This window comes from Canis lupus, chromosome 12, assembly GCF_011100685.1.
Source record: "Canis lupus familiaris isolate Mischka breed German Shepherd chromosome 12, alternate assembly UU_Cfam_GSD_1.0, whole genome shotgun sequence".
Classification (NCBI taxonomy): domain Eukaryota; kingdom Metazoa; phylum Chordata; class Mammalia; order Carnivora; family Canidae; genus Canis; species Canis lupus.
Window position 1 is genome coordinate 7,922,041 of NC_049233.1, and position 25,913 is coordinate 7,947,953.

At 36.6% G+C, this 25,913-nt stretch overlaps 1 protein-coding gene across 1 annotated transcript in view; it reads left to right on the forward strand.

Moving 5' to 3' along the window:
* The window catches only part of DNAH8 (dynein axonemal heavy chain 8), a 357,024-nt gene that overhangs the window by 117,637 nt on the left and 213,474 nt on the right, over positions 1-25,913 (forward strand). Inside the window, exons 30-35 of the mRNA XM_038553950.1 lie at positions 1,957-2,061; positions 8,051-8,164; positions 9,680-9,742; positions 14,684-14,784; positions 19,154-19,291; positions 19,451-19,691. Of these exons, the coding sequence (XP_038409878.1) occupies positions 1,957-2,061; positions 8,051-8,164; positions 9,680-9,742; positions 14,684-14,784; positions 19,154-19,291; positions 19,451-19,691 (762 nt within the window). The remainder of the gene's footprint in view (positions 1-1,956; positions 2,062-8,050; positions 8,165-9,679; positions 9,743-14,683; positions 14,785-19,153; positions 19,292-19,450; positions 19,692-25,913) is intronic.

Here is a 25,913-nt window from a genome sequence, read left to right on the forward strand (position 1 = left end):
AAAGGAATATATTAATATATTAACATTGCTCTGAACTGTTCTAGACAATGTTTGTTTTTTTATGCTAGCACCAACATTTTACAGAAATGAATGGTTGTATTCTTTTATGTCAATCTTAACATGTTAGGCAAGTTCCCCAAATATCTTTGGCTTTCCTTAGAAACCACTTATAGGTCATTCATGACCAGTGGCATACCAAGGGAAGCATGGTGGGAGCAGTCTACTTAGGCTTAATAGTAAATTGTTTGAACTAACATCAAGCAGAGATTTTTTAGGGTAGAGTACTATATTAGTTTCCTACTTCGGCTATAACAAATTACCATAAACCTAATGGCTTAAAACAACGTAAATGTATTATTTTACACTTTTACAGATCATAAATCTGAAAATGAATTTTATGGGGCTAAAATCAAGATGTCAGAAGGGCTGTACTCTTTCTGGAGGCTTCAGGAGAGAGTCTGTGCCTTGTCTTTTCTAGCTTCCAGAAGCCACCTGCATTCCTTGACTCCCAGCCACTCCCAGCAATGGTGTCACTCCTGCCCCTGCTTCAGTCTTCACGTCTTCTCTGGCTTGACTCTCCTGCCTCCCTCTTTCCCTTATATGGACCTTTGGGTCCACCCGGTTTGTCCAGGATAATCTCCCCATCTTAAGTTTTTTTTTTTCTTAACTTAATTGCATCTACAAAGTCCCTTTTGTCATGTAAAGTTACACAATCAAAAGCTCTGGAGATTGAAATGTGGACAATGTTGGAGAGACCATTATTTTGTCTACCCAAGTATTTTATGACTGATATTTAAATTCTTAGTTCATGGTGATAATAAAAATATGACTCTTAATTTATTACTATTTTTTTTAAGAGAGAGGGAGCACATGTGAGTCAGTGGTGGAGGAGGGGCAGAGAGAGAAAGGGAGAGAATGGATCTTAAGTAGGTTTCATGCCCAGTGCAGACCCCAGTGTGGGGCTTGATCTCACAACCCTGAGATCACAACCTGAGTTGAAATCAAGAGTTGGACACTTAACCAACAGTCATCCAGGTGCCCCAGAAACTTTATTCTTCAGCATAAATTCTTTTAATAAATCCAATTGCCAATCCATCCCTTTGACAATCCAAGTTTCTTTTCTTCAGAGTATCTCCCATATCATTGTTTCATTCTATTCTTTACATAGCCAACCCATATTTTAAGAGTAATGAGATGATATTTTGCATGGTGTTGCACAAGATCAAAGAGGAGAGAGAGAAAATTGTTCTAGGGATATTTTCTAGGATAATATTTTCTAAGATAGTGTTTCTCTCTTCCTTTCCTTTTCTCTTTTCTCTTTTCTTTTCTTTTCTTTTCTTTTTTCTTTTCTTTTCTTTCTTTTCTTTTCTTTTTTTTTCTTTTTTCTTTTCTTTCTGCTTTATGCCCAGCACAGAGCCCAACATGGGGCTTGAACTCATGACTGTGAGATCAAGACCTGAGGCAAGATCGAGAGTTGGTTTCTTGAGATGCCTGGATGGCTCAGGTCGTGATGCTGGGATCCTAGGATTGAGGACCAGGGCTCCCCACATGGTGCCTGCTTCTCCCTCTGCCTATAACTCTGTCTCTCTCTCTCTCTCTCTCTCTCTCAAATAAATAAATAAAACCTTAAAAAAAAAGCTTGTTGATTAACCAAGTGAGCCACCCAGGCACCCCAATTAGCATAGTATTTCAAAATGATCTGCTTACATCTCCATCAGAATCACCTAGATGCTTATTAAATACAGATTTTGGGACCTAAGATCTAGAGTCAATATCTGGCATCAGGGAGAATCTAGAGGTGCTTTATATACATGCTCAATTTTTGGAACTACTATTCTAGAATATACTCTCTTCTTATAAGAATGGGAAGAATAAGAATGTGTTTCTAGAAGGCATCTAAATCATTTGGCATTTGATTTCCTTGTGATGTTTCTGAACTCTACTCCCACTTTCCAGGAAGCCTATGCTATTTTAAACAGATTTGAAGTTGAAGTGACCAAAGAAGAATCAGAAGCAGTAGATACTTTGAGATATTCTTTCAACAAATTACAGAGCAAAGCTGTAAGTACAATTTAATTCTTATTTTTTTATAAGTTGCTATCTCTAGAAAAAATTTTTCATACATTTTAAAGCTTAAATATATATTATTTTAATACCCTTATTGAGATTTAATTTATATACCATAAAATTTACCTTTTCAAAGTATATAGTTCAGTGATTTTTAGTATATTCATAGAGTTACACAACCACCATCATTATCTAGTTTTAGAACACTTTCATCTTCCCAAGAGAAGCCCCCATACCTATTAGCAACCACTCCTTCTCCCTTTTATCCTAGTCCCTGGCAATCATGAATCTACTTTCCTGTCTCTATGGATTTGCCTTTTCTGGATGTGTAATATAGATGGACGTACACAATATGTAGCCTTTTGTGACTGACTTCTTTCATTTGGCATGTTTTAAGGCTTATCCATGTTGTCCTCTGAATGACTGCTTTATTTTCCTAACAGCTAATGATGTTGAGCATCTTTTCATGTACTTATTGGCCATACATCCATCTTGCTTGGAGAAATGTGAATTTAAATCCTTTGCTTTTAAAAAGAATGGGTTATCTTTTTATTTTTGAGCTGTAAGAATTTTTTTTTATATATTTTGGATATAAGCCCCATATGAAAGGATTTGCAAATATCTTCTCTCTTTCTATGGATTGTCTTCTCAATTTCTTTTTTTTTTTTCAAGTTTTTATTTGAATTCAATATGGTTAACCTATAGTAGTACAATATTAGTTTCAGATGTACAATATAGTGATCAAACACCTCCACACAACACCTGGTGCTCATCCTAAGTGCACTCCTTAATCCCCATCACCTGTTTAACCCATTCCGCCTCACCCACCTCCCATCTGGTAACTGTCAGTTTGTTCTCTATAGTTGAGTCTGTTTCTTGGTTTGCATCTCTCTTTTTTTTCCCTTTGCTCCTTTGTTTTTGTTTCTTAAATTCAACGTATGAGTGAAATCATAATGGTATTTATCTTGCTCTGACTTATTTCACTTAGCATAATATATCCATGTTGTTGCAAATGGCAGGACTTCATTCTTTTTTATGGTTGAGTAATATTCAATTGTATATGTATACCACATCCAAACAAAAAGCTTCTGCACAGCAAAGGAAACTATCAACAAAACTAAAAGGCAGCCTTCAAAATGAGAGAAAATATTTACAGATGATACATTTGATGAAGGGTTAGCATCCAAAACATATGAAGATCTTATAAAACTCAAAACCTCAAAAATGAACTAATTAAAAAATGATTAGAAGATATGAGTAGACATTTTTCCGGAGAAGACATACAGGTGGCCAGCAGACATATGAAAAGACATATGAAAAGATCAGTCATCATCAGGGAAATGCAAATCAAAACTACCATGAGATATCACCTCACACTTATCAGAATGGCTAAAGTCAACAGTACAAGAAACAACAAGTGTTGGCGAGAATGTGGAGAAAGGAGGACCCTCTTGCACTGTTGCTCGGAATGGAAACTGGTGCAGCCACTGTGGAAGACAATGTGGAGGATCCTCAAAAGGTTAAAAATAGAACTATGCTATGACCCAGCAATAACACTACTAGGTATTTATTCAAAGAATACAAAAACACTAATTTAAAGGGATACACACAGACTGATGTTTATAGCAGCATTATCTATAAGAGCCAAAGTTGGAAGCAGCTCAAGTGTCTATTAACTGATGAATGGATAAAGATGTCTTTTCAATTTATTTATTTTTTAAATTTTTTTTTTTATTTATTTATGATAGGCACACAGTGAGAGAGAGAGAGGCAGAGACACAGGCAGAGGGAGAAGCAGGCTCCATGCACCGGGAACCCGATGTGGGATTCGATCCCGGGTCTCCAGGATCGCGCCCTGGGCCAAAGGCAGGCGCCAAACCGCTGCGCCACCCAGGGATCCCGATGTCTTTTCAATTTATTGATGGTGTCTTTCCTTTCTTCTTCTTTTTTACTGTATTAAAAGACACATAATATAAAAATTTACCATCTTCATCATTTTTTAAAGTGTACAGTTCAATGGTATTAAAGACATTCACCTTGTTGTGTAGCCATTATCACTATATATCCCTATTACTCCTTTCACCTTATATATCTGAAATTCTGTGCCTAATTAACAGTAACTCCACATTTTCCCTTCCACTCCAGTCCTTGGTAACCACCATTCTACTTTCTGTCTCTGAATTTGAAGTACAAAGTTTTTTAATTTCGATGAAGTCCAATTTATCTATTTTTTCTTTTGTTGCTTGTGATTTAGTATCATAGCTAGAAAACAACTGTCAAATCCAGGGTCATAAAGACTTGCTACTATGTTTTCTTATGTCAGTTTTATAATTTTAGCCCTTATATTTAGATTTCTGATACATTTTTGAGGTAATTTTTGTATGATGGGAGTTAGGGGTCCAACTTCATGCAAAAAATGCATGTGGATTTCCAGTTGTTTCAGCACCATTTGTTGAAAAGACTATCCTTTCACCAACAAATTATCTTGGCACCCTTGTTGAAAATCAATTGGCCATAAATGTAGGGAGTTATTTCTGGACTCCCAATTCTATTCTGTTGATTCATATGTCCATCCCTATGCTAGTAACCTACTGGCTTAATTACTATAACTTTGTGCTAAGTTTTTTTTTTTTTTTTAAATCCTGGTGAAATACACAAAGCTTTTACCGTCTTAACTATTTTTTAAAGATCTATTTACTGGGAATCCCTGGGTGGCTCGGTGGCTTAGTGCCTGCCTTCAGCCCAAAGTGTGATCCTGGAGTCCCGGGATCGAGTCCTGCATTGGGCTCCCTGTATGGGGCCTGCTTCTCTCTCTGCCTGTGTCTCTGCCTCTCTCTCTCTCTCTCTCTCTGTGTCTCTCATGAATAAATAAATAAAATCTTAAAAAAACAGATCTATTTATTTATTTGAGATAGAGAAAGAGAGAGTAGGGGGGAAGGACTGAGGGAGAGGGAGAGAGAGACTTGAGCAGAGCTTAAGAGCTCAGAGTCCAGCACAGGGCTAGATCTCACCAACTTGACATCGCAACATGAGCCAAAACCAAGAGTTGGATGCTTAACTGACTGCACCATCCAGACACTTCTCATCTTAATTATTTTCAAGTGTACAATTCAGTAGTGTTAAGTCTGTTCACATTGTTGTGCAACCAATCTCCAAAATTTTTCATCTTGCAAAACTGAAATTCTATATTCATTAAATAATAACTCCTGATTTCTCTCTTTCCCCAGTTCCAACCAGCATTCTGCTTTCTGCCTCTATAAATTTGACTACTTTTGGTACCTCATATAAGTAGAATCATACAATATTTGCCTTCTTGTGACTGGCTTATTTCACTTAGCATAATGTCCTCAAGTTTCATCCATGTTGTAGCAGGTGACAGGATTTCCTTTCTTTTCAAGACTGACTACTATCGCATTGTATATATGTGCCACATTTTGTTTATTCATTCATCTTGCAGTGTTCATTTAGGTTGCTTCCATCTTTTGGCTTTTGTGAATAATGCTGCTATGGACATGAAAGTGCAGATATCTCTTTGAGACTCCACTTTTAATTCTTTTGGATATATACCCAGGAATAGAATTGGTGTATCATATAGTATCATTTTTTAACTTTTTGAGATCCACTATATTGTTTTCCATTGCAGCCGCATCATTTTACATTCCCACCAACCGTGGGAAAAGGTTCCAATTTCTCCACATCCTTGCCAACACTTGTTATTTTGTGTTTTCTTGATAGTGGGCATCCTAATTGGTGAGGTGATACCTCATTGTGGTTTTGATTTGCAATTCTCTCATGTTACATGATATTGAGCATCCTTTTATATACTTACTGTCCATTTGTATATTTTCTTTGGAAAAAAGTCTACTCAAGTCCTTTGCCTATTTTAAAATTGAGCTGTTTGTGGTTTTGTTGTTGTTGAAATGTAGGAGTTTTTTATATATTCTGGATATTAATACATATCAGATGTAGAATTTAAAAATACTTTCTCTTATCCCATAGGGTCCCTGTTCACTCTATTGATTGTATCCTTATAATTCCATTTACTTCTGTAAAGTAGGTGGTGATAATCCCCTCTTTCATTCTTAATTTTAATAATTTGAGTCCTTACTCTTTTTTTCTTGGTTAGCCTAGGCGAAGGTTCATCAATTCTGTTCATCTTTTCAAAGAAGAAATTTTTAGTTTGTTGATTTCTTTATTGTTTACCTGTACTCTATATCATTTACCTGTGCTGTAATTTTTATTCTATCCTTCTGTTTGTTTTGGATTTAATTTGTTCTTTGTCTAGTTTGTGAAGGTGGATGGTTAGGTTAAATGATTTGAGATCTTTTTTCTTGTCATGCAGGCATTTTTAGCTATAAACTCTCTACGCATTTTTGAAGTTGATATTTATACAGTTAAACAGTAAAAATGAAGTCCAAGGGAAGATCCAGATTTTTTAATTATAATGGAAATTTTTATTGAATATTAATTAAACATTGGCTTAAAGTTTTTTGTTTGTGGAGAGATTTGTCACTGAGATTGAAGCAAAGCAGACTAGCAAGCACCCAGAGCTGAAATTGGGGTCATGACTTGTGATCCCAGCTCTGCCACCAGCCAGTTGGGTGATCTTATGCAAGTTAATAACCTTCATTTCTCAGTTTCTTCATATGATCATTTAGGAATACGTTAGGAATTTTTTTATACATGGTTATGAGACTTCCTTGAGGTAATGTGTATAAAATTCTTTTTTAACAATATTCATGTTTATTTAAATGCTCAATATTGAATATTCACTTATTTTAAAAAACGATTGCTGATTTAGTCAGAAAATTGCATCTTGGGAAGGAAATGGAGAACCCTAGGTTGAGATTTAGTGAAGCCCAACTTTCTGTTACTGTTCAATGGAAAAGATTCACTTGGGTTGTTCTAGCTTTTTTTTTTTCTTCTTTTCTTTCTTAAATTATTTTTTTAATTCAAATTCAGTTAGCCAACATATAGTACATCCTTAGTTTTAGATGTAGTGTTCAGTAATTCCTAGTTGCATACAACCCAGTGCTCATCACAGGACATGGCCTTCTTAATGCTCGTCACCCAGTTACCCCATCCCTGCACCCACCTCCCCTCCAGCAACCGTCAGTTTGTTTCCTGTAGTTAAGAGTCTCTCATGGTTTGTCTCCCTCTCTGATTTTTTCCCATGCAGTTGTTCTATCTTTTGAACTGTTAGTGTTAAACCTGTTGGCCCATCCTTTAGTACAATCACCATTAATCTGAAGTTTTATAAAAAACCCAGAACCACACTGCTGGGTTTTGAATCTTGACATTGCCTCATGCTGATGCGGGACCTTGGGGAAGTTACTTAATGTCTCTATGCCTCAGTTTTCTCAACTGTAAAATGAATATAATATCAGTATTTACCACACCGCATTGTCATGAGGATTAAATGAATTAACACAGGTGAAAAGCCTGACAGATAGTAAGTATGAATTAAGTGCTAGCTATTATGATTGAAGGTTTAAGCAGAGGCTTTTGAAGACTGTTATGGAGGGCATTCCTTATTTTTTTTTTAATACCCAAGGTAATATGACTTTCTTTTAGGTGACTGTTCCAACCCTTGTGACCATGTAAACCTACCAGAAATTATTAATCCCAGACCTTCATCTGGCCTCAGAGACAGCATGTGACCCAGACTGCGTCTGTAAGCAGTAACTGTTTCTCCGGCCACAGTGATGACCTGAGCTGGATAGCCAGAAAACTTTTTCCTAACTGCAGTTACAGAAGATGGCTTTGCGTCTTGGGTCATGAACTAGAATGATTTGCGTCCCCTTTTGCTGCATTTGGGTTGTTTATTTCCCCCCCCCTTTTTTTTTAAGCAGCATTGCAGAGATGCCCTTGTTCATACTGGACATCTGTGGGATAGCAAACTGGCTGGGATGGAATTATAGTTTTTATTTAAATACATTTTCATTTAAATAAATCTCATGTTGGGTATTCTTTTTTATTCTAGGTTTCTGTACAAGATGAACTAGTTCAAGTGCAGCCAAAGTTTAAGAGTAATCTTCTTGAGTCTGTGGAAGTTTTTCGTGAGGATGTAATGAACTTCGCAGAATCATATGAGGCGGTAATCTAAGTATTTGCATGCTGTGTGTTAAAATGTTCTGTGGCATGTTTATATGAGATGACAGTGATGAATCTTGAGAAATATGCAGCAATTTGCACATTGTATATAAGAAGCTATATTTGCATATTTGTAGCTATCAGGAAAAAAAAGGAGATAGCTAGTTTTTAAAAATAATTTTATAGAGGAAGAAAGAGAATTTAACCGTTAAAAGGAAAACAACTTTTGAGATTGTGGAAAGAACAAAAGGTCTGGTCTTATGCTTTCTCAGGCCAGAATGCTCATAGCTGAAAATGCAATGCACTTGTTGGAAGGCTGTAAGAAACTATAAATACCTAAATAGTAGGGTATTATGCAACTGATCTTTTTTTCACTAACTCTCAGAGAACCAAAGGGTCACTGAAAATAAATAATAGATGTCACACCTGGTCAGTCCTGCAGACTATTCAACCTGGTATCATGACTGTTAATGATCCTCCTCTTTGAAGTTAAACTCAGAAGTTGGATGTATTCCCCTAAAATATGCTACTTCCTTTAGTGGTCACAATGGGTCTAGATTCATAAAACATTTTAAGCCCTTAATAATAACCACATAGCACATTTTTTTTACATGTACTAAACTTACCTCTTTTCGTTGGATTTGTCAAGATTTTACGGCCCTGGGCAGCCCCGGTAGCGCAGCGGTTTAGCGCCGCCTGCAGCCCAGGGTGTGATCCTGGAGTCCCGGGATCGAGTCCCACGTCAGGCTCCCTGCATGGAGCCTGCTTCTCCCTCTGCCTGTGTCTCTGCCTCTCTCTCTCTCTCTCTGTGTGTCTCAAATAAATAAATAAAACCTAAAAAAAAAAAAAAGATTTTACGGCCCTATCATTTTATTATACTGGGAATCTGCTCTATTATTTAGCATATCCATAATATTCATGATTATACAGACCATCTGTGGTCCTTTTGCAACTGTGTTCTGGATGAAGGCCACCAAAGACTGCATTTGCTTCTTTCAGCTATTCAACCTATGTGCTCCTCTATTTCCATATTGGGCTGAACAATCAGTGAGAGAGAGGAGGCTGTCCTCAGAACTCTATATCAATAGTTATTCTAATGCATAAACACAGCATCATTGTTTATAACCATAAATGGAATGAAACAGAGCCCTAGTGGTGCAGGCTTCCTACAGGATGTAATTTTGGCACATTTTTTAGTACCGATGTCATGCTCCTTTAAAAATGAATGGAAGTTAGAGTGAGGCAAATGTTCTAAAATTGATTGTGATCATGGTTACACAACTCTGTGAATATACTAAAAGCCATTAAATTGTCCTTTTTAATGAGAGGTTGTATAGTATGTGAATTATATCTCAATAAAGCTGTAAAAACTAATGAAAGCTTCAGATATGGGACAAAATTAGACTAGATCAGATAAAAATCATGTTTATTTATTTAAAAGGAAATAATAGATAAACTCAATAAATTGATTAATACATGTGATTAAGAATTTAAATGGAGAGTATATTATTCATTACAGGAAGGACCCATGGTTCCAAATATTCCACCCCAAGAAGCTAGTAACAGGCTACAGATATTTCAGGTAAAACTTCATTTTTTTGTATGTCGACAATGTGTTGTTATTCTTTAAAGTAATTTTAGGGAAAAATTTATGTTGTTCTACCTTATAGTGGAAAAATTAATGTTTAAAGTACATCCAGATTTTAATTATATTCTAATCTTCTAAATAATGTGATTGATTCCTTTTCTTGTATCCTTTGTGTTCTTCTCCACAGAATCTCTCCCTATTTTTAGAGACTAAGACTTTGATTTTGAACTTAAGTGTATACCTTATTCTGATTCCAAGTATCTCATTTGCATATAAATGGTAGAAATTCTTAGAATAAAATGTATCAAAATAAGATTTAAAATATTGACACATGGTTTCCCTATCTCCCCTCTGTATCCATTCCTTTCTTATCCATGACTTTAAACTTCCCAGATCATTTGCCCTACCCTATACACTGATCCAATGATCAGGCCAACCATTCCCTATCTTTTTCTACACTCAGATTGCTGAGCACATCTAGAGAAAAATCACACACTCATTTGGGTTAATGTTTTGTGGATTCATGGATTCCTATGTAAACTAGCCCCCCTGGGTCTGTTAGTATCAGGCAATTCTATTACTTGTTTTTGTTCTCTATCCTGTTTTCTGTTCCTGTTCCCTTTATGTTCCCTGTCCCACCTGCATTCATAATCATTAGAAAATATTCATCAGATGCCTATTATGTGTCTTGGTCAATAGAAAGATGATTAAGAAATGGTTCTTACCTCTAAGCTGCTAAAACCTGGTAGGGAGACAGTGAGCTGGAGAGATAGTAATTGCAAAACCATGTTTTGAGCACTGTAATCTAGATGTGAGAACTAGTGTTATGGATACAGGTGTAGGCAGCTCCCAACCAAAATGGGAGCTGAAGGGGCAGACAGAGAAGGCTTCCTGGAAGAAGAGCCATCCAAGCTGCATCTTAAAGGGCTAGTTAGAGTTAGCCAGGGGAAGAAGAAAAACAAATTAGAATTTGCACCTCCTACAAAGGCCAGAGATGAGGAAATAGGGAGATTTAGAGAGATGAAGGAGTGAAATGTGGGGTACAGTGGGCAGAGAAGATAGGGATGAGGGATGGGACAACAGAGTGGGCAGAAATCACCAATGAGAGGGCCTTGTAGGCCACGATAAGGAGCTCATAGCCTATCTTGGGGGCTGGAGGGCTCTACGCAAAGAACAATATGTCCAGATTGGAATTTTTAAAACAGTTGTGTGTTTATTTTTTATTTTTATTTTTTCAGTTGTGTGTTTAAAAGATTTCTCTGGCATTAGTGTGGAGAATGCTTTGGGGGGAGGATGGTCATGTTGATGGCAGTTTCAGTAATGCAACAGGAAATTGTCAAGCTTGAGACTAAACAAATACATTTCAATGAAGAAACCTGCATGGAACATGAGTTTATTTAACAGGACCAACTTGATAGGCCTGGAGCCTGGGTGAAGGGGAAGAGAGGAAGATTTCCAGCTTGGGAAGATGGAAGAGGGTAGAGTTATGTACTGAAGTACGAGTGTGGGAGGAGTAGTTTTGAGATTAGTTTGAGCAGACGACCTTGTCTCCAAATTTATAGAGACAATGTAGGGTGTGTTATGTAAATTTCAGAGAGCTGTGTTCCCCTTCCTGTCCCTGGGAACTCTTTACTTTCCTTTGCCCCTTCTTAGACGGATCCTTTTCTCCTAACATTTTCCTCTTAACTATCCTTCCCAATCAAATTTTAAAAGCCGCATGTCTTTCCTTTTTTAAAGGAACAATTATAAACATATCTCTCTGTTCTGTGCCCCCTTCTAGATGTTACTTTTTTCCTCACCTTGCCCCACTTGCTGCCTGTATTTATATAATAACTCAGATAGCTTCCACAGTCATCCTACCAGGAGATACAGAGATGTCCAAAACCCAGTGTTTTCTACTTTACTAAGACTACCCGAGTTTTGCCCCAAATCAAGCCATAGGAAGGCTTTCTGTAGCTCCTAACTTTGTTTTGCCATGTGCTGGTTAGGAATTTCCAAATGTCCCATTACCTGTGTCAGAGATGACTTATCACTTTACGATTGGGTTTTTCACCTCAAAGCAGATAAACGGAAGAGTGGAGTCAGCAATCTTGATCTTGTTGCTTTATGTGCACGTTCCATAGATGGTTCAGGCTGGTTCCATGCATGCTTTTCTCAAAAAGGTTCAGTCAAGTTGAATGGGATCTCTCCAGTCGCAGGTTCTCCTGAGAGGGGTAGTTCAGGCTTTTTCCATCCGAACCAAGTGGAATTCCTCATATGGTACCTAACTTTCAAGTATCTCCCTTGATTTTGGTGATTTAAATAGAAAACCCAGACCCAGATAAGAAAAATGGAATTGCAGCTGACCATAGATTAGTCAATTTGTGCAAAGTAAGGAAATCAGCTGTCACAGAGCCCACTCACTATCTGTGCTGCTTGGCTCCGGGGGCAGGGTAGGGCTAGCCCAGTAAGTCTGGTAGATTTCTGTAAGATAGGTTGTCTGTGTTGGCAAGGGTTTTCAGGGGATGCAGCAGGCACAAGCCTTTCACTTGGATATGATGTCCTTAGACAAAGTCCAGTCCCTTGTTATTGTTAAGGTTCTTTTGTCCTCAGGACAATAGTGGTAACTCTTGGACTAAAACCAGATCCTCGCATCACCCTGATCCAGAACTTTATGCCAGACCTTGGAGGAGGCTCTGATTCTTTGCTATCTGAAGTCCCCAGAGTCTCAGGGAAAGGCCTGCCTTTCTGGAGGAGCCAGGATCAAGACTGATCTGCTCACCTAATGGCTGCCAGCTGAGCCAAGCAGAATCTCTCAGCAATAAAAGCAAGATAATATAGATATGAGTGAAAAAAGTAATAAGTTGGATGATAATAAGTGCCAAAGGAAAAAATAAAGCAGAGAAAGGGCATAATGTGCTGGGCTGTGTGTATGTAAGGTGGATGTGAACTTTAAAATTGCATCTCCAGGGGCACCTGGGTGGCTCAGTCAGTTAAGTATCTGCTTTTTGGTTCAGGTCATGATCCCAGGGTCCTGAGACCAAGCCCCACATCAGGCTTCCTCCTTGATGGGCAGCCTGCTTCTCCCTCTTCACTGTTTGTGTTCTCTCATGTGCATTCTCTCTCTCTTAAAATAAAACAAAATAAAATAGCATCTCCAGAGAAGGCCAGCTTGAAAAGATGACATTGAGTAGAGACCTAGAGAAATGAGGGAATGAGCCAGGGAGGTGTCTGGAAGAGCAGCTTTCCAGGCAAGAGGAAGAGCAAGTGCAAAGGCCCTGAGTAAGAGCAAATAAGACATCATCCTACTTATGTTTTCAGTGGATCAGTCTGGCTACAGTGTTGAGAGTAGATTTCTGATAGTTAAGGGTGAAAGCAGAGAAATTAGGAAGCTCTTGCAATAATCCAGGAGAGGGTGATAGTCACTTGGACCAGACTGGTGGCATTGGAGTTGAAGAGAAGAGATTAGAACCTGGGTATATTTTGAAGGTAGACCCACCTCCTTGTTTTTCCCTCAGGAGTTACCAGTTTATTCATCAGCAAGTGGGACTTGAATGTGCCACCCTTTTACCAGGGGTGTGGCCACTTCATTGAAAAGATATTGTAGGGCGCATCTCTTGGCATCTTGCTCCTTCTGCTCTGCCTGTGGTTGGGGGTGTGAGCTAAGCAGGTTGTTCACCATGCATGTGGCTGGGTATGTGACCCAACTCTCCTCCAAAGCAGGTGCCCCCTCACCGTCCCCTCCAAGCCCCCTAAAAGGCAGGTGCCAAGATCTATCTAGATTGTGGAAAGAAGCAGGAGCTTCCCATTGGGCTCAGGGTGCAACTTTACTCTGATTTCTGGAGTTGCTGGACACTTGGTTGTCCTGCTGACAAAGCTGGTATTTTTTTTTTGCCCATTTGGCTAATGCTGTGGGTCTTTTCATATTATCTGGGGCCTGAATAAAAAAGGGGATGAGTGACTGGCATCCATCAATAGTCTTCACCACATAAACAAGATTTTAAATATTATTTTAAAGTATGCTAACTTTAACATTTTTGTTTCTCCTTTTCTAGTGTTCGCATGGTTCTATGGCCACTTTAGTCATTAAATTTATTGAGTAACCATTATATTAACCACTGAGGATTATAAAAAGTGCAAAATATGGACCTTACTTTCTAGAAAGGAAGGGTTCATTGGAGTTCCTTCAGGGTCTTCACACCTTCTTTATTTGGCTCCTCTAAAAATATGCTAATGTTATTGTCAGATCTGATTCACTATCTGAATATGGTGAAGTCTGATGCCAGACATTCTCCAGGGCTGGAAATTTAGTATCCTTATTGATATATTATACCCTTATATAGAGCACACATACTTCATCATGGGTGGATTATTTCTATTTGCTTTTATGCTTTAAACACTCTTCATACTTAGCATTCCTAGTATAGGAGATTCCACTTCCAATTCAAAGGGCATGGGCATTAACTTCGCTGATTCAGATTGTTAGAATTCTTTCAAGTGGTGTTATAATTGAATCCTTCATTTTATAGACTCTTTATTGCTTGGAGAGAAAACAGGGTTGAAAGGATTATACTCACTCATTTGAACTCTGTGGAACAGATGACAAGTCTAAATTAGTGAAGAAGCCTGAATTATAGATTTTTTAAAATGCAGTTTTATTACTTTCAGACATATTTATGGGAACTTGAAATATAGGTCTTCTGAAGACCACTTAATTTATTAAAGAAAAAATTTTATGTAAAATGGATACTTTTAGAATGCTTGAAAGTTAATTTTCCTAAGTGCTCAACTTTTCTTCTGATAGCTTGGTATCAATATAAATTTCTTCACAAGTCTTTGTTTCATAGATATTATTAAATAAACTCCATTGTAGCTTTTATTCCAATTATAATAAATTCTACTTTAATGGGTCCTGAATTAATTATATTTTACTACAAGTTAAAAATCTTTTTATAGGCCAATTTTGATGATCTGTGGAGGAAGTTTGTTACGTATTCATCTGGTGAACAACTTTTTGGGTTGCCTGTAACTGATTATGAGGTTTTACACAAAACTAGGTAAGTATAGAAATTGTACAAGTGTTACATGCAAATAATTAAATAGTGTTCATTAGAAGAATCGTGTCATCATTGAATCCTTTATCATGCAGAGAAGAGCCTCCCTTAGAACACTCCTAAATATTCTCCATATTCCTGGCAATTCCTGACCCACTGAATACCAAGTCACCACATATAAAAGAAATATTCTTGGGGAATTGGAAATACATTGCAAGAATTCTAGTATTTGTGGCCTATATTTAGCTTGTGCTTTATTTTGTTCATTTTGCTATTGTCAAATAGTGTCAATTATTGTACAGAAACACTACAGTTTTGGATATATTTTATTTAGAGGAATAACCATTCTTGGCTTTCCAACCTTTCTTACTGAGTTTGTGCTACGTGCTGTTCCATATTGGATAGACATAGAAATTCATTAAGATTGAAGGCCAAGGAACTTACTTGATTTTAAACAATTAGTAGATCTAGGATTTAAGCAACTACATTTTAATGGAATTTTATATAACTTTCCTCAAAGTCAAAATTAAAACAGTGATTTTTGCTTATTAGGATCATGGCTTTAGTAAAGAACTTTATGTTAACTTCTTTCAAAGTCATAACATGCCTATGCAAAATAGACAAGAAATTGTCCGACCATAAATTAATGCTTCAATCTACCTTAGGGTAGATGGTTTGTAATCTTTTTCCAAAGCAGTCATTCACCAAACTTAACCAGATGACCAGTTGTGTTAGAATTGCAGGTATCTGTATCCTTTGGGTAAATACCTAGTAGTGCAATTGCTGGGTTGTAGGGAGCACCTCTGTTTTTAACTTTTTGAGGAACCTCCATACTGCTGGGTGATGGACATTAAGGAGGGCACATGATGTAATAAGCACTGGGTGATATATGCATCTGATGAATCTACTTTGAAACTAATAATATACTATGTGTTAATTAACTGAATTTAAATAAAATAAATAAAATAAATAAAATAAAATAAAATAATAAAATAAAATAAAATAAAATAAAATAAAATAAAATAAAATAAAATAAAAAGAACTACAGGTTATCTGTTCCTTGCCCTGATTTACTGATTCAAAATCTCAGGGGTTGGGTCCTGCATTTTTATGAATTCTCTAACTCTTTTTCATGCTCAGTCTGAGACTCTTTGTTTTATTTTAACCCTCAGTGTTCCTGGAAAAACAACTATCCACATTTACTGTCTGGACCAGTGGACCTTTTAATTCTTTTACATTTTAAGTAATTTATGAATAATTTGCAAAAGTTAGAATAAAAGAATGGTAAAAAGCACTTTGTTAGAAAATGTAATAAGAATTTAAGCAGAGAAAACCCAAGCTTTTACTCCAAAACCCAAACTTTTACTCCATAACCCTCCATAACAAAACGGAGACTGACTTCAGAATGCAACTGGAGTCCAACCAATGTGAGTTGACTCCTTGGTGAATCAGAAACTGCACCAGGATGAGGTGTTACACAAAGAAAACTTTATTTGCCGCAAATAAGGAGATTTCGGGGAATGGCTTCCAAAGCCATGACTCCCCAAGAGAGGGTGAATGAGTTCCTTTTGTTTAGGGTTAGGATGAATATTTATTTATTTATTTATTTATTTTTAAAGATTTTATTTATTTATTCATGATAGTCACAGAGAGAGAGAGAGGCAGAGAGACACAGGCAGAGGGAGAAGCAGGCTCCATGCACTGGGAGCCCGACGTGGGATTCGATCCCGGGTCTCCAGGATCGTGCCCTGGGCCAAAGGCAGGCGCTAAACCGCTGCGCCACCCAGGGATCCCAGGATGAATATTTAGATAGGGAAGTCTTGTCATCCTACGTAGAGGTGGGCATAAGGTCACGCATGCACCATCAGGAAACATGCCTAATCACAAATTGTATGTTATGTAAATGAGGCTGTGCTCCTCCTTGGGCTGAGTTTTAGTATTATAATGAGGTAAAGGTGATTGTAGGTCATTCCAGAGGTCACTCTATGGTTCATCGCTCAAACGCCAGTCAGAGATTTAGCTCAAAAAGCCTGAGTGGTCTGGGGAGGGGGAGGTCTGGTCAGTCAGGACAATTGCTATCACCTGAGGGGTGGCTTCAGGTTTCCTTTGCCTGAGTTAAGAGATAAGCCGGAAAAAAGAGCTTAAGGAAAAATATAAGAGAAAGATGAGTGAGTAGAAAAGCAGGTGGGTGATTAAGGTCAGGTTTTGGGGTCTAGCTGGTGACACAACAACTGCTCATCAGCTGTCATACATGAACCTGGACCATACCATTGTACAAACACTGATTTCTGAATTCAGATCCATCTCCAACAGCTTTTATCTTATTATTACTTCTGATTTTCTTGCACTTGGCATTGTTAAAACCCAAAACTGTTGCCAGTCATAATTTTGTTGAAGAAATGACCATCATCTTTCCTATGTTATAAATGAAAAAGTCTTTACTTTTAGATTTGAATCATCAAGTCAATAAATTTTTTCATTTTTGCATCATCTATCTCCTTTAAATACACATCTGCCTTTAGCATTTGTCTACTTAGGGAAAGTCCCAAGTAAAACTGATGCAAACATCACAGATAATGAAAGAACAACCATTTATCCTTTTCACAAAATGAGATGGTCTAGGTTCTTGTAAAATACTGCATGATGAAGCCCTTGTCTCTACTGAAATAGATTGTTCACTCATAAATTACTGATCTGAGTAAAATTCATCTAGGTAATCATCATCTAAAGACCGACAGTCTGAGATCTCACTACATGGTTTCACTATTAGAGTCTAGAGTGCTGTTTTGTGTCTCTTTTCTCTTTAATACTTGGGGAGTACCATTCTTGGTCAGTTGTCTTTTCTGTTTTGGGTTTAAAAAAATGAACGATTCTGAATCCTTAACTATATTATGTGAAAGCTAACCAAGAATAAAACAACAACAACACAAAGACAGTGTCTGTCCAGAGTTCTTTTTTGATATATTGTTAAAAGATGATATATTGAGAGGCACCTAGGTGGCTCAGTCCGTTGATCATCTGACTCTTCATTTTGGCTCAGGTCATGATCTCAGGGTCATGAGATCAGGTTCTACTCAGCAGAGAGTCTCTTTGGGATTCTGTTTCTCCCTCCCTCTCTGCCCCTCTCCACTCTCACTGTCTGTCTATATAAAAATGAATCTTAAAAAAAAAAAAAAAGATAATACAGTGCTTTGGGTGACACAATAAGAAATCTGAAGGATGATGCAATAGGGATTATTGTCCCTTCCTTACAGGAGATCTCATCATTCTTTTTGTGTTATTTTAGTCATTTTTAGCATAAGTTGGAATATCCTGTGATTAATAATGAAATAATTCCTAAGATGATGAATCAGCAAAATGAAACAAGAATTGGAAAAGCAAGATAACCAAGATTCCAGAATGAGTCTTAGATTTATAAAGGGACCCAGTATACCCATTTGATAATTGCAAGATAGAATGAGTTTTACTTTATTAAAAGCATAAGCAAACCTTACCTTTGGTCTTTGGATTATTTATAATAAATAATAAAAGTTGTGGATATCAATCCTTACAAACAGAACTAAAAAAATAAACCCCAAAACTAAAATTGGTCTAGGGGAACTCATGGTCTGCTAAGGATGGAGGAATTCTTGGGAGCATCCACAAACTCTGTTAAGCAGTCAATTTTTTATATTCTACACAATAAAGGACTTATCTTTACTTGGATCTATAATCCCTCCTCTTACTCTTGTTATGTATATAACCCATTTGGGAACCTGAGGGGAAGCTCTTGGTAGGAAAGTGATGTTTAAGTCACTTTCCCAAAGGCACATGTTCTTAACAAAAAAACTAGCTTGCTTTTAAAAGAAAAACAATCAAAACCTTAGCCTTAGCTTTAATCTTTTTTTTTTTTTAAGATTTTATTTATTTATTCATGAGAAACACAGAGAGAGAGAGAGGCAGAGACACAGGCAGAGGGAGACAGGGAGCCGGATGTGGGACTCGATCTGGGACTCCAGGATCACACCCTGGGCGGGAGGCAGGCGCTAAACCACTGAGCCACCCAGGGATCCCCAGCTTTGATCTTATTATCAAGTTCTGGTCACATTGTTTGCGATGATTGGAACTGTAATCATAATCAAACCACTTGTTAATGTCAAGTCACAGTATGACTTGGAATATTTGAGAGCTGTACACTTGACCTAATTAATGGGGCTTTAATTAAATTTTTGTTTGGAAACTGACAGGGTTGTCTGTGGTTTCCATGTTGGTGCCTATAAGACATTATACGTGTCATGTATGAAATATTTGATTGGATGAATCCTGCCATCCAATAACGATGTTTATTTTTAATATCTACATCATGTAATACCTTGATTATTTGGTTTTCTAGAAAGGAACTCAACTTGCTGCAGAAGCTGTATGGACTGTATGATACTGTGATGAGCAATATTAGTGGTTATTACGAAATACTTTGGGGAGACGTAGATATTGAAAAAATTAATGCAGAACTGCAGGAATTTCAAAACAGGTGAGTTTTAATTGAGTTAAGCTTACCTTTTTATGGTGCCGATCTTCATAGGATCTTGTATGTATTTTACAAATGAATTTATCCTCTGATATATTGCTGTATATACATAATGCCTTCTTCAAAGAAATGTGTAGTGATATAATTTTTTTTTTCTGAAAGGTGTCGTAAACTCCCGAAAGGGCTTAAAGATTGGCAAGCTTTTTTGGATCTGAAAAAAAGAATTGATGATTTCAGTGAGTCATGTCCTCTGCTAGAAATGATGACCAATAAGGCAATGAAACAGAGACACTGGGACCGAATCTCTGAGTTAACTGGAACCCCATTTGATGTGGAATCTGATTCTTTCTGTCTTAGAAATATTATGGAAGCACCACTGCTTAAAAATAAGGATGACATTGAGGTACATAAGTTTATAAGATCTTATCAGTGGTTCATTAAAGAATATCTCCTTTTACTTTTCTGAAAATTATACAAACAGACATTTTAAGGGTGTACCAGTTGCCCTATATAACGTATCCTCATAATTTGGAATGCTCCTGAACATCCTTTGGTTTTGCAAAATAATAGAGTAACTCAAAGAGGTAAGATGATTGTTTGAAATATGTTAGTTTAGGAGTCCTTAATCTATCCTCCTTGTCCCTTAACTAACTCTCCTTTTCAAAAAATCTGTTTATTTCTGTATTGCATTCCTGGTGAATTCCTCAGAAAAGTTTCCAAATTTCTAATTCTATACTTTTTCTTGTTAGTCTACTACATATTTAAAATTATTTTTCCTGGGCAGCCCGGGTGGCTCAGCAGTTTAATGTTGCCTTCGGCCCAGGGCGTGATCCTGGAGTCCCAGGATCCAGTCCCATATCAGGCTCCCTGCATGGAGCCTGCTTCTCCCTCTGCCTGTGTCTCTGCCTCTCTCTCTCTGCCTCTGTGTCTCTCATGAATAAATAAATAAAATCCTTAAAAAAAATTTAAAAAAAAAAATAAAAAAAAAAATAAAATTATTTTTCCTTTGCAAGATTTTTAATTAGTTCTTTTGTTTTGTATGTGTGTGCTTACTGTTTGCATGGTATCTCTTTTTATTATTATTGAGACATAGTTTTTATAGTTACATAATTTTTATTACTGGCATATAAATATATTAGTTTATGTTTGCAACATAGTGACTTGATAACATGTATATGTTATAAAATGATCATCATAGTATGTCTAGTTAACATCCATCACCACACATAGCTTATTTTTTTTTTCTTGTGATGAGAACTTTTATCTTAACAACTTACAAATATACAATACAGTATTATTAACTATAGTCACCTGTTGTACCTTACATCCCAGGACTTATTTATGTTATAACTGGAAGTCTGTACCTTTTGACCCCTTCTACCCATTTCATTAACCCCAAAATCCCCCACTTCTGGCAGCTGCCAGTCTGTCCTCAGTATCTATATTCTGGTTTCTTTCTTTTTGAATTAGTATTTTCTTTGAATAAGTATCCTGAAGTAGTATTGCTGGATCATATGTAGCTCTATTTTTTTCTAAAGATTTTATTTATTTATTTGAGAGAGAGAGAGAGAGAGAGAGAGCATGAACAGGGAAGGGGCAGAGGAGAGGAACAAGCAGACTTCCTGCTGAGCAGGGAGCCCAATGTGGGGCTCGATCCCAGGATCATGATTTGAGCCAAAGTCAGATGCTTAACTGACTGAGCCATCCAGGTGCCCCTGTGGCTCTATTTTAAACTTTTTAGTGGAACCTCCATACTGTATTCTATATTGGCCACACCAATTTACATTCCTACCAACAATGTGCAGGGTTCCCTTTTCTCTACATCTTCCTCAACACTTGTTATTTCTTGTATTTGTGATGATAGTCATTCTAAGAGTTGTGAGGTGATATTTCACTTTGCATTTCCCTGAGATTTAGTGATGTTGAGCAGCTTTTCATGTACCAATTGGCCATTTGCATGTCTTCTTTGGAAAAATGCCTATTCCAATCCTCTGCCCATTTATTAAATGAATTGCTTGGGATTTTTTCCCTAGTGAGTTATGTGAGTTCTTTGTGTATTTTAGATATTAACCCCTTATCAGATTTATGATGCACAAATATGTTATCTCATTTGTCAGTTGTCTTTTCATTTTGTTGGTGGTTTTCTTCACCATGTAGAAGCATTTTAGTTTGATGTTGTCTCACTTGTGTATTTTTGCTTTTGTTTCCTTGGCTATGTTGCCAAATCCAAAAATCAGTGCTAAGAACAATGTTAAGGAGCTTACCACCTGTATTTTCTCTTAAGAGTTTTATAGTTTCAGGTTTTGAATTCAAGTCTTTCATTCATTTTGAGTTAATTTTTGTGTGCAGTGTAAGATAGTGGTCCAGTTTCATTCTTCTGCATGTGGCTGTCCAGTTATCCCAACAGTATTTATTAAAGACACAATCTTTCTCCATTGTATATTCCTGGCTTCTTTGTCATAAATTAATTGACCATATATGTGTGGGTTAATTACTGGGTTCTCTATTCTGTTCTATTGATCCTTGTATCTGTTTTTATGCCAATACGATACTGTTTTGATCACTATGGCTTTGTTATATAGTTTGAAGTCAGGAAGCAGTATGCCTCCAGGTTTATTTTTCTTTCTCAAGATTGCTTTGGCTATTTGGGGTCTTTTATGGTTCCATACAAAATTTTTGTTTTGTATAGATTATTTGTTCTAAAAAAATAACATTGGAATTTTGATAAAGATTGCATTTAATCTGTTAGCTTTGGATCCTGTGGACATTTTAACAACATTAATTCTTCCAATCCATTAGCATGGAATATTTTTCTATTAATTTGTGTCTTCTTCAGTTTCTTTCATCAATGTCTTATAGTTTTCAGTTACAGGTCTTACACTTCCTTGTTAAATTTATTCTTAGATATTTTCATTCTTTTAGATGTAATTGTTAATGGAATTGTTTTCTTTTTTTTGGAATTGTTTTCTTAATTTACCTTTAGGATAGTTTATTATTAGTGTATAGAAGTGCAGCTATATTTTCCATATTGATTTTGTTTTATGCAACATTTCATTTATTAGTTCTAACAGTTTTTGGTATACATAGGATTTCCTATGTATAATATCATATCATCTGCAAATAATGATAGTTTTACTTTACTTCTTTCTTCCTGATTCAGATGCTTTTTATTTCTTTCTTGCCTAATTGCTCTGTCTAGGATTTTCAATACTATGTGAAATAAAACTGGTGAGAGTAGGGATCCTTATCTTGCTCCAGATCCAAAAGCATTGAGTATGATGTTAGCTGTGGATTTGTCATATATGGTCTTTATTATGTTGAGGTATGTTCTTTCTTTTTACCTTTGTTGAGATGTTATATCACTTATAGATGTTGAATTTTATCAAATGCTTTTTTGCATCAATTGAAATGACCATGTGATTTTTATCCTTCTTTGATCTGTAGATACTGAAACTATCCTTGTAACCCTGGAATAAATTCCAAATAAATTCCAAGGTTACAGCGTGTGATCCTTTTAAATTATTGTTGAATTCAGTTTGCTAGTATTTTATTGAGGATTTTTTTTTATTGAGGATTTTTGCATCTATATTCATCAGGGACGTTGGCCTGTAATTCTTTGTTGTAGTGTCTTTGTACGGTTTTGGTATCAGGGTAATGCTGGCTTCATAAAATGATTTTGGAAGTGTTCTCTCCTCTTCTATCTTTCGGAAGAGTTTGAGAAGATTGATATTGATTCTTCTTTAAATGTTTGATAGAATTCAGCAGTGAAGCCATCTGGTCCTAGACTTTTGTTTGTTGGGAGTTTTTTGATTACTGATTTAACTCCTTATTAGTAATCAGTCTGTTTTGACTTTCTATTTCTTCATAATTCAGTCTTGGTAGATGGTATGTCTCTAGGGACTTACCCATTTCTTCTAGGTTGTGCGATTTTTATGCATGTAATTGCTCATAGTAGTCTCTCACAGCCCTTTCTATTTCTATGGCATTCGTTAGTGTCTTCATTTCTGATTTTGAGTTCTCTCTCCTTATTCTTGGTTGGTCTAGCTAAAATTTTATCTATTTCATCTATATTTTCAAATACCAACTGTTAGTTTCTTTGATCTTTTCTACTGTCCTTTTAGTTTCTATTTCATTTTTTCCACTCTGATTGTTGTTATTTCCTTCCTTCTACTAATAGTGGGCTTTGTTTGTTCTTTTTTACTTCTTTTAAATATAAAGCTACGTTGTTTATTTGAGATCTCTCTTCTTTCTTCATGTAAGCATTTCTCCTTATGAACTTCCCTATTAGAACTGCTTTCGCTGCATCCCATGAGTTGTGGTATGTTGTGTTTCCATTTTCATTTGCCTCAAGGTATCATTTCTCTTTTGATTTATTCTTTAAGCCTTTAATTCTTCAGTGGCATGTCATTTAATCTCCACATATTTGCTTCTTGTAATTGATTTCCAGTTTTCTTCTTGTAATTAATTTCTAGTTTCATACCATCGTGGTTGGAAAAGATGCTTGATACGATTTCAATTTTCTTAAATATATTGGGACTTATTTTGTGATCTAACATGTGATCTGTCCTGGAGAATGTTCCATGTGCACTTGAGAAGAATGTGTATTCTGTTGCTTTTATATGAAATGTTCTATATATGTCTAAGTTCATCTCATCTAATGTGTCATTTAAGCCATTGTTTTCTAATTGATCTTCTGTCTGAATGATCTATCTATTGAAGAAAGTAGAGTATTAAGGTCCCCTACTACTATTGTATTGTTGTCAGTTTCTTCTTTTTGATATGTTAGTATTTGCTTTATATATTTGAATGCTTGTATGTTGGATGCATAGATATTTGCAAAATTATATCCTCTTGTTAGTTTGACACTTTTATCATTATATACTGACTTTCTTTGTCTACTATCACAGTTTTTGTCTTAAGATCTATCTTATCTTATATAACTATAAATACCCCTGCTTTTTTTTTTTCTTTTTGGTTTCCAATTGCATGGCATATCTTTTTCTACTTCCTCATTTTCAGTCCGTGTGTTTCTACATCTGAACTGAGTCTCTTGTGAGCAGCATAGAGATGGATCTTGTTTTATTTTTATTTTTTAAAGATTTATTTTTATTTATTTATGAGAGAGAGAGAGAGAGAGGAGAGAGAGAGAGAGAGAGAGGCAGAGACACAGGCAGAGGGAGAAACAGGCTCCATGCCGGGAGCCCAACGCGGGACTGGATCCCGGGAGTCCAGGATCGCGCCCTGGGCCAAAGGCAGGCGCAAAACCGCTGAACCACCCAGGGATCCCCTTGTTTTATTTTTAATCCATTCAGTCACACTTTGTCTTTTTTTTTTTAAAATAATTTAGTCCATTTACATATAAAGGAATTATTAATAGGTATATGCCTATTGCCACTTTGTTAATCATTTTCTGGCTGTTTTGTAATTCCTTTGTTTCTATCTTCTCTTGCTCTCTCCTTTTGTTATTTGATTACTTTCTGTAGTGGTATGCTTTATCTTTTGTGTATATACTATAGGTTTTTGCTTTGTAGGTCCCATAGGCTTACATATAACAACTAATTTAGCGCCACCTTCAGCCCAGGGTGTGATCCTGGAGACCTGGGATTGAGTCTCACATTGGGCTCCCTGCATGGAGCCTGGATCTCCCTCTGCCCGTGTCTCTGCCTCTCTTTCTGTCTCTGTGTCTCTCATGAGTAAATGGATAAAATCTTAAAAAAAAAATCTGCTATTGGTCTTGTGGGAGTCCCTGTGTACATAACAAGTTGTTTTTCTCTTGCCTCTTTCATGATTTTCTCTTTGTTTTTTAACTTTTGACACTTCAAGTATGGTGTCTTGGTGTAGGTCTCTTGGGTTCATCTGTTTTGAAAGTGTCTGGGCTTCCTAGATTCTGGATATCTGTTTCCTCCCTCAGGTTAGGGAAGTTTTCAGCCACTATTTCTTCAAATAAGAAATCAGAAAAAGAAATTTTCAAATAAGAAAATTTCTGCCTTCTTCTTCTGGGACTCCTATAAGGTGAAGCTGGCTCATGTAAGCTCTTTTATAAGTCCCTTGAATTATCTTCACTATATTTCATTCTTTTTTAAATTTTTTGCTCAGGTTGGGTACCAGATGCCCTGTCTTCAAGTTCATGATCCTTTCTTTCTTTTTTTTTTTAAGATTTTATTTATTTATTCATGATAGTCACACACACAGAGAGAGAGGCAGAGACACAAGCAGAGGGAGAAGCAGGCTCCATATAGGGAGCCTGATGTGGGATTCGATCCCGGGTCTCCAGGATCGTGCCCTGGGCCAAAGGTAGGCGCCAAACCGCTGCGCCACCCAGGGATCCCTCATGATCCTTTCTTGTGCTTCATCTAGTTTTCTGTTGAGCCCCTTTACTGTGCTTTTTAGTGATGGTTTTCTTCGCTCCATGACTGCTAATATGGTACTTTTAAAATATTTTCTTTCTCTTTGTTGAAATTCTCACTTTGTTCATGCATTGTTCTCCTGAACTTGGTAAATACTTTTATGACTGTTATTTTGAGCTCCTTATCTGGTGAGTCACTCATCTCTGTTTCATTACAGTCTTTTTCCAAGGTCATAACCTCTTTCATTTGGATCATATTCCTGTTTCTTCATTTCACTT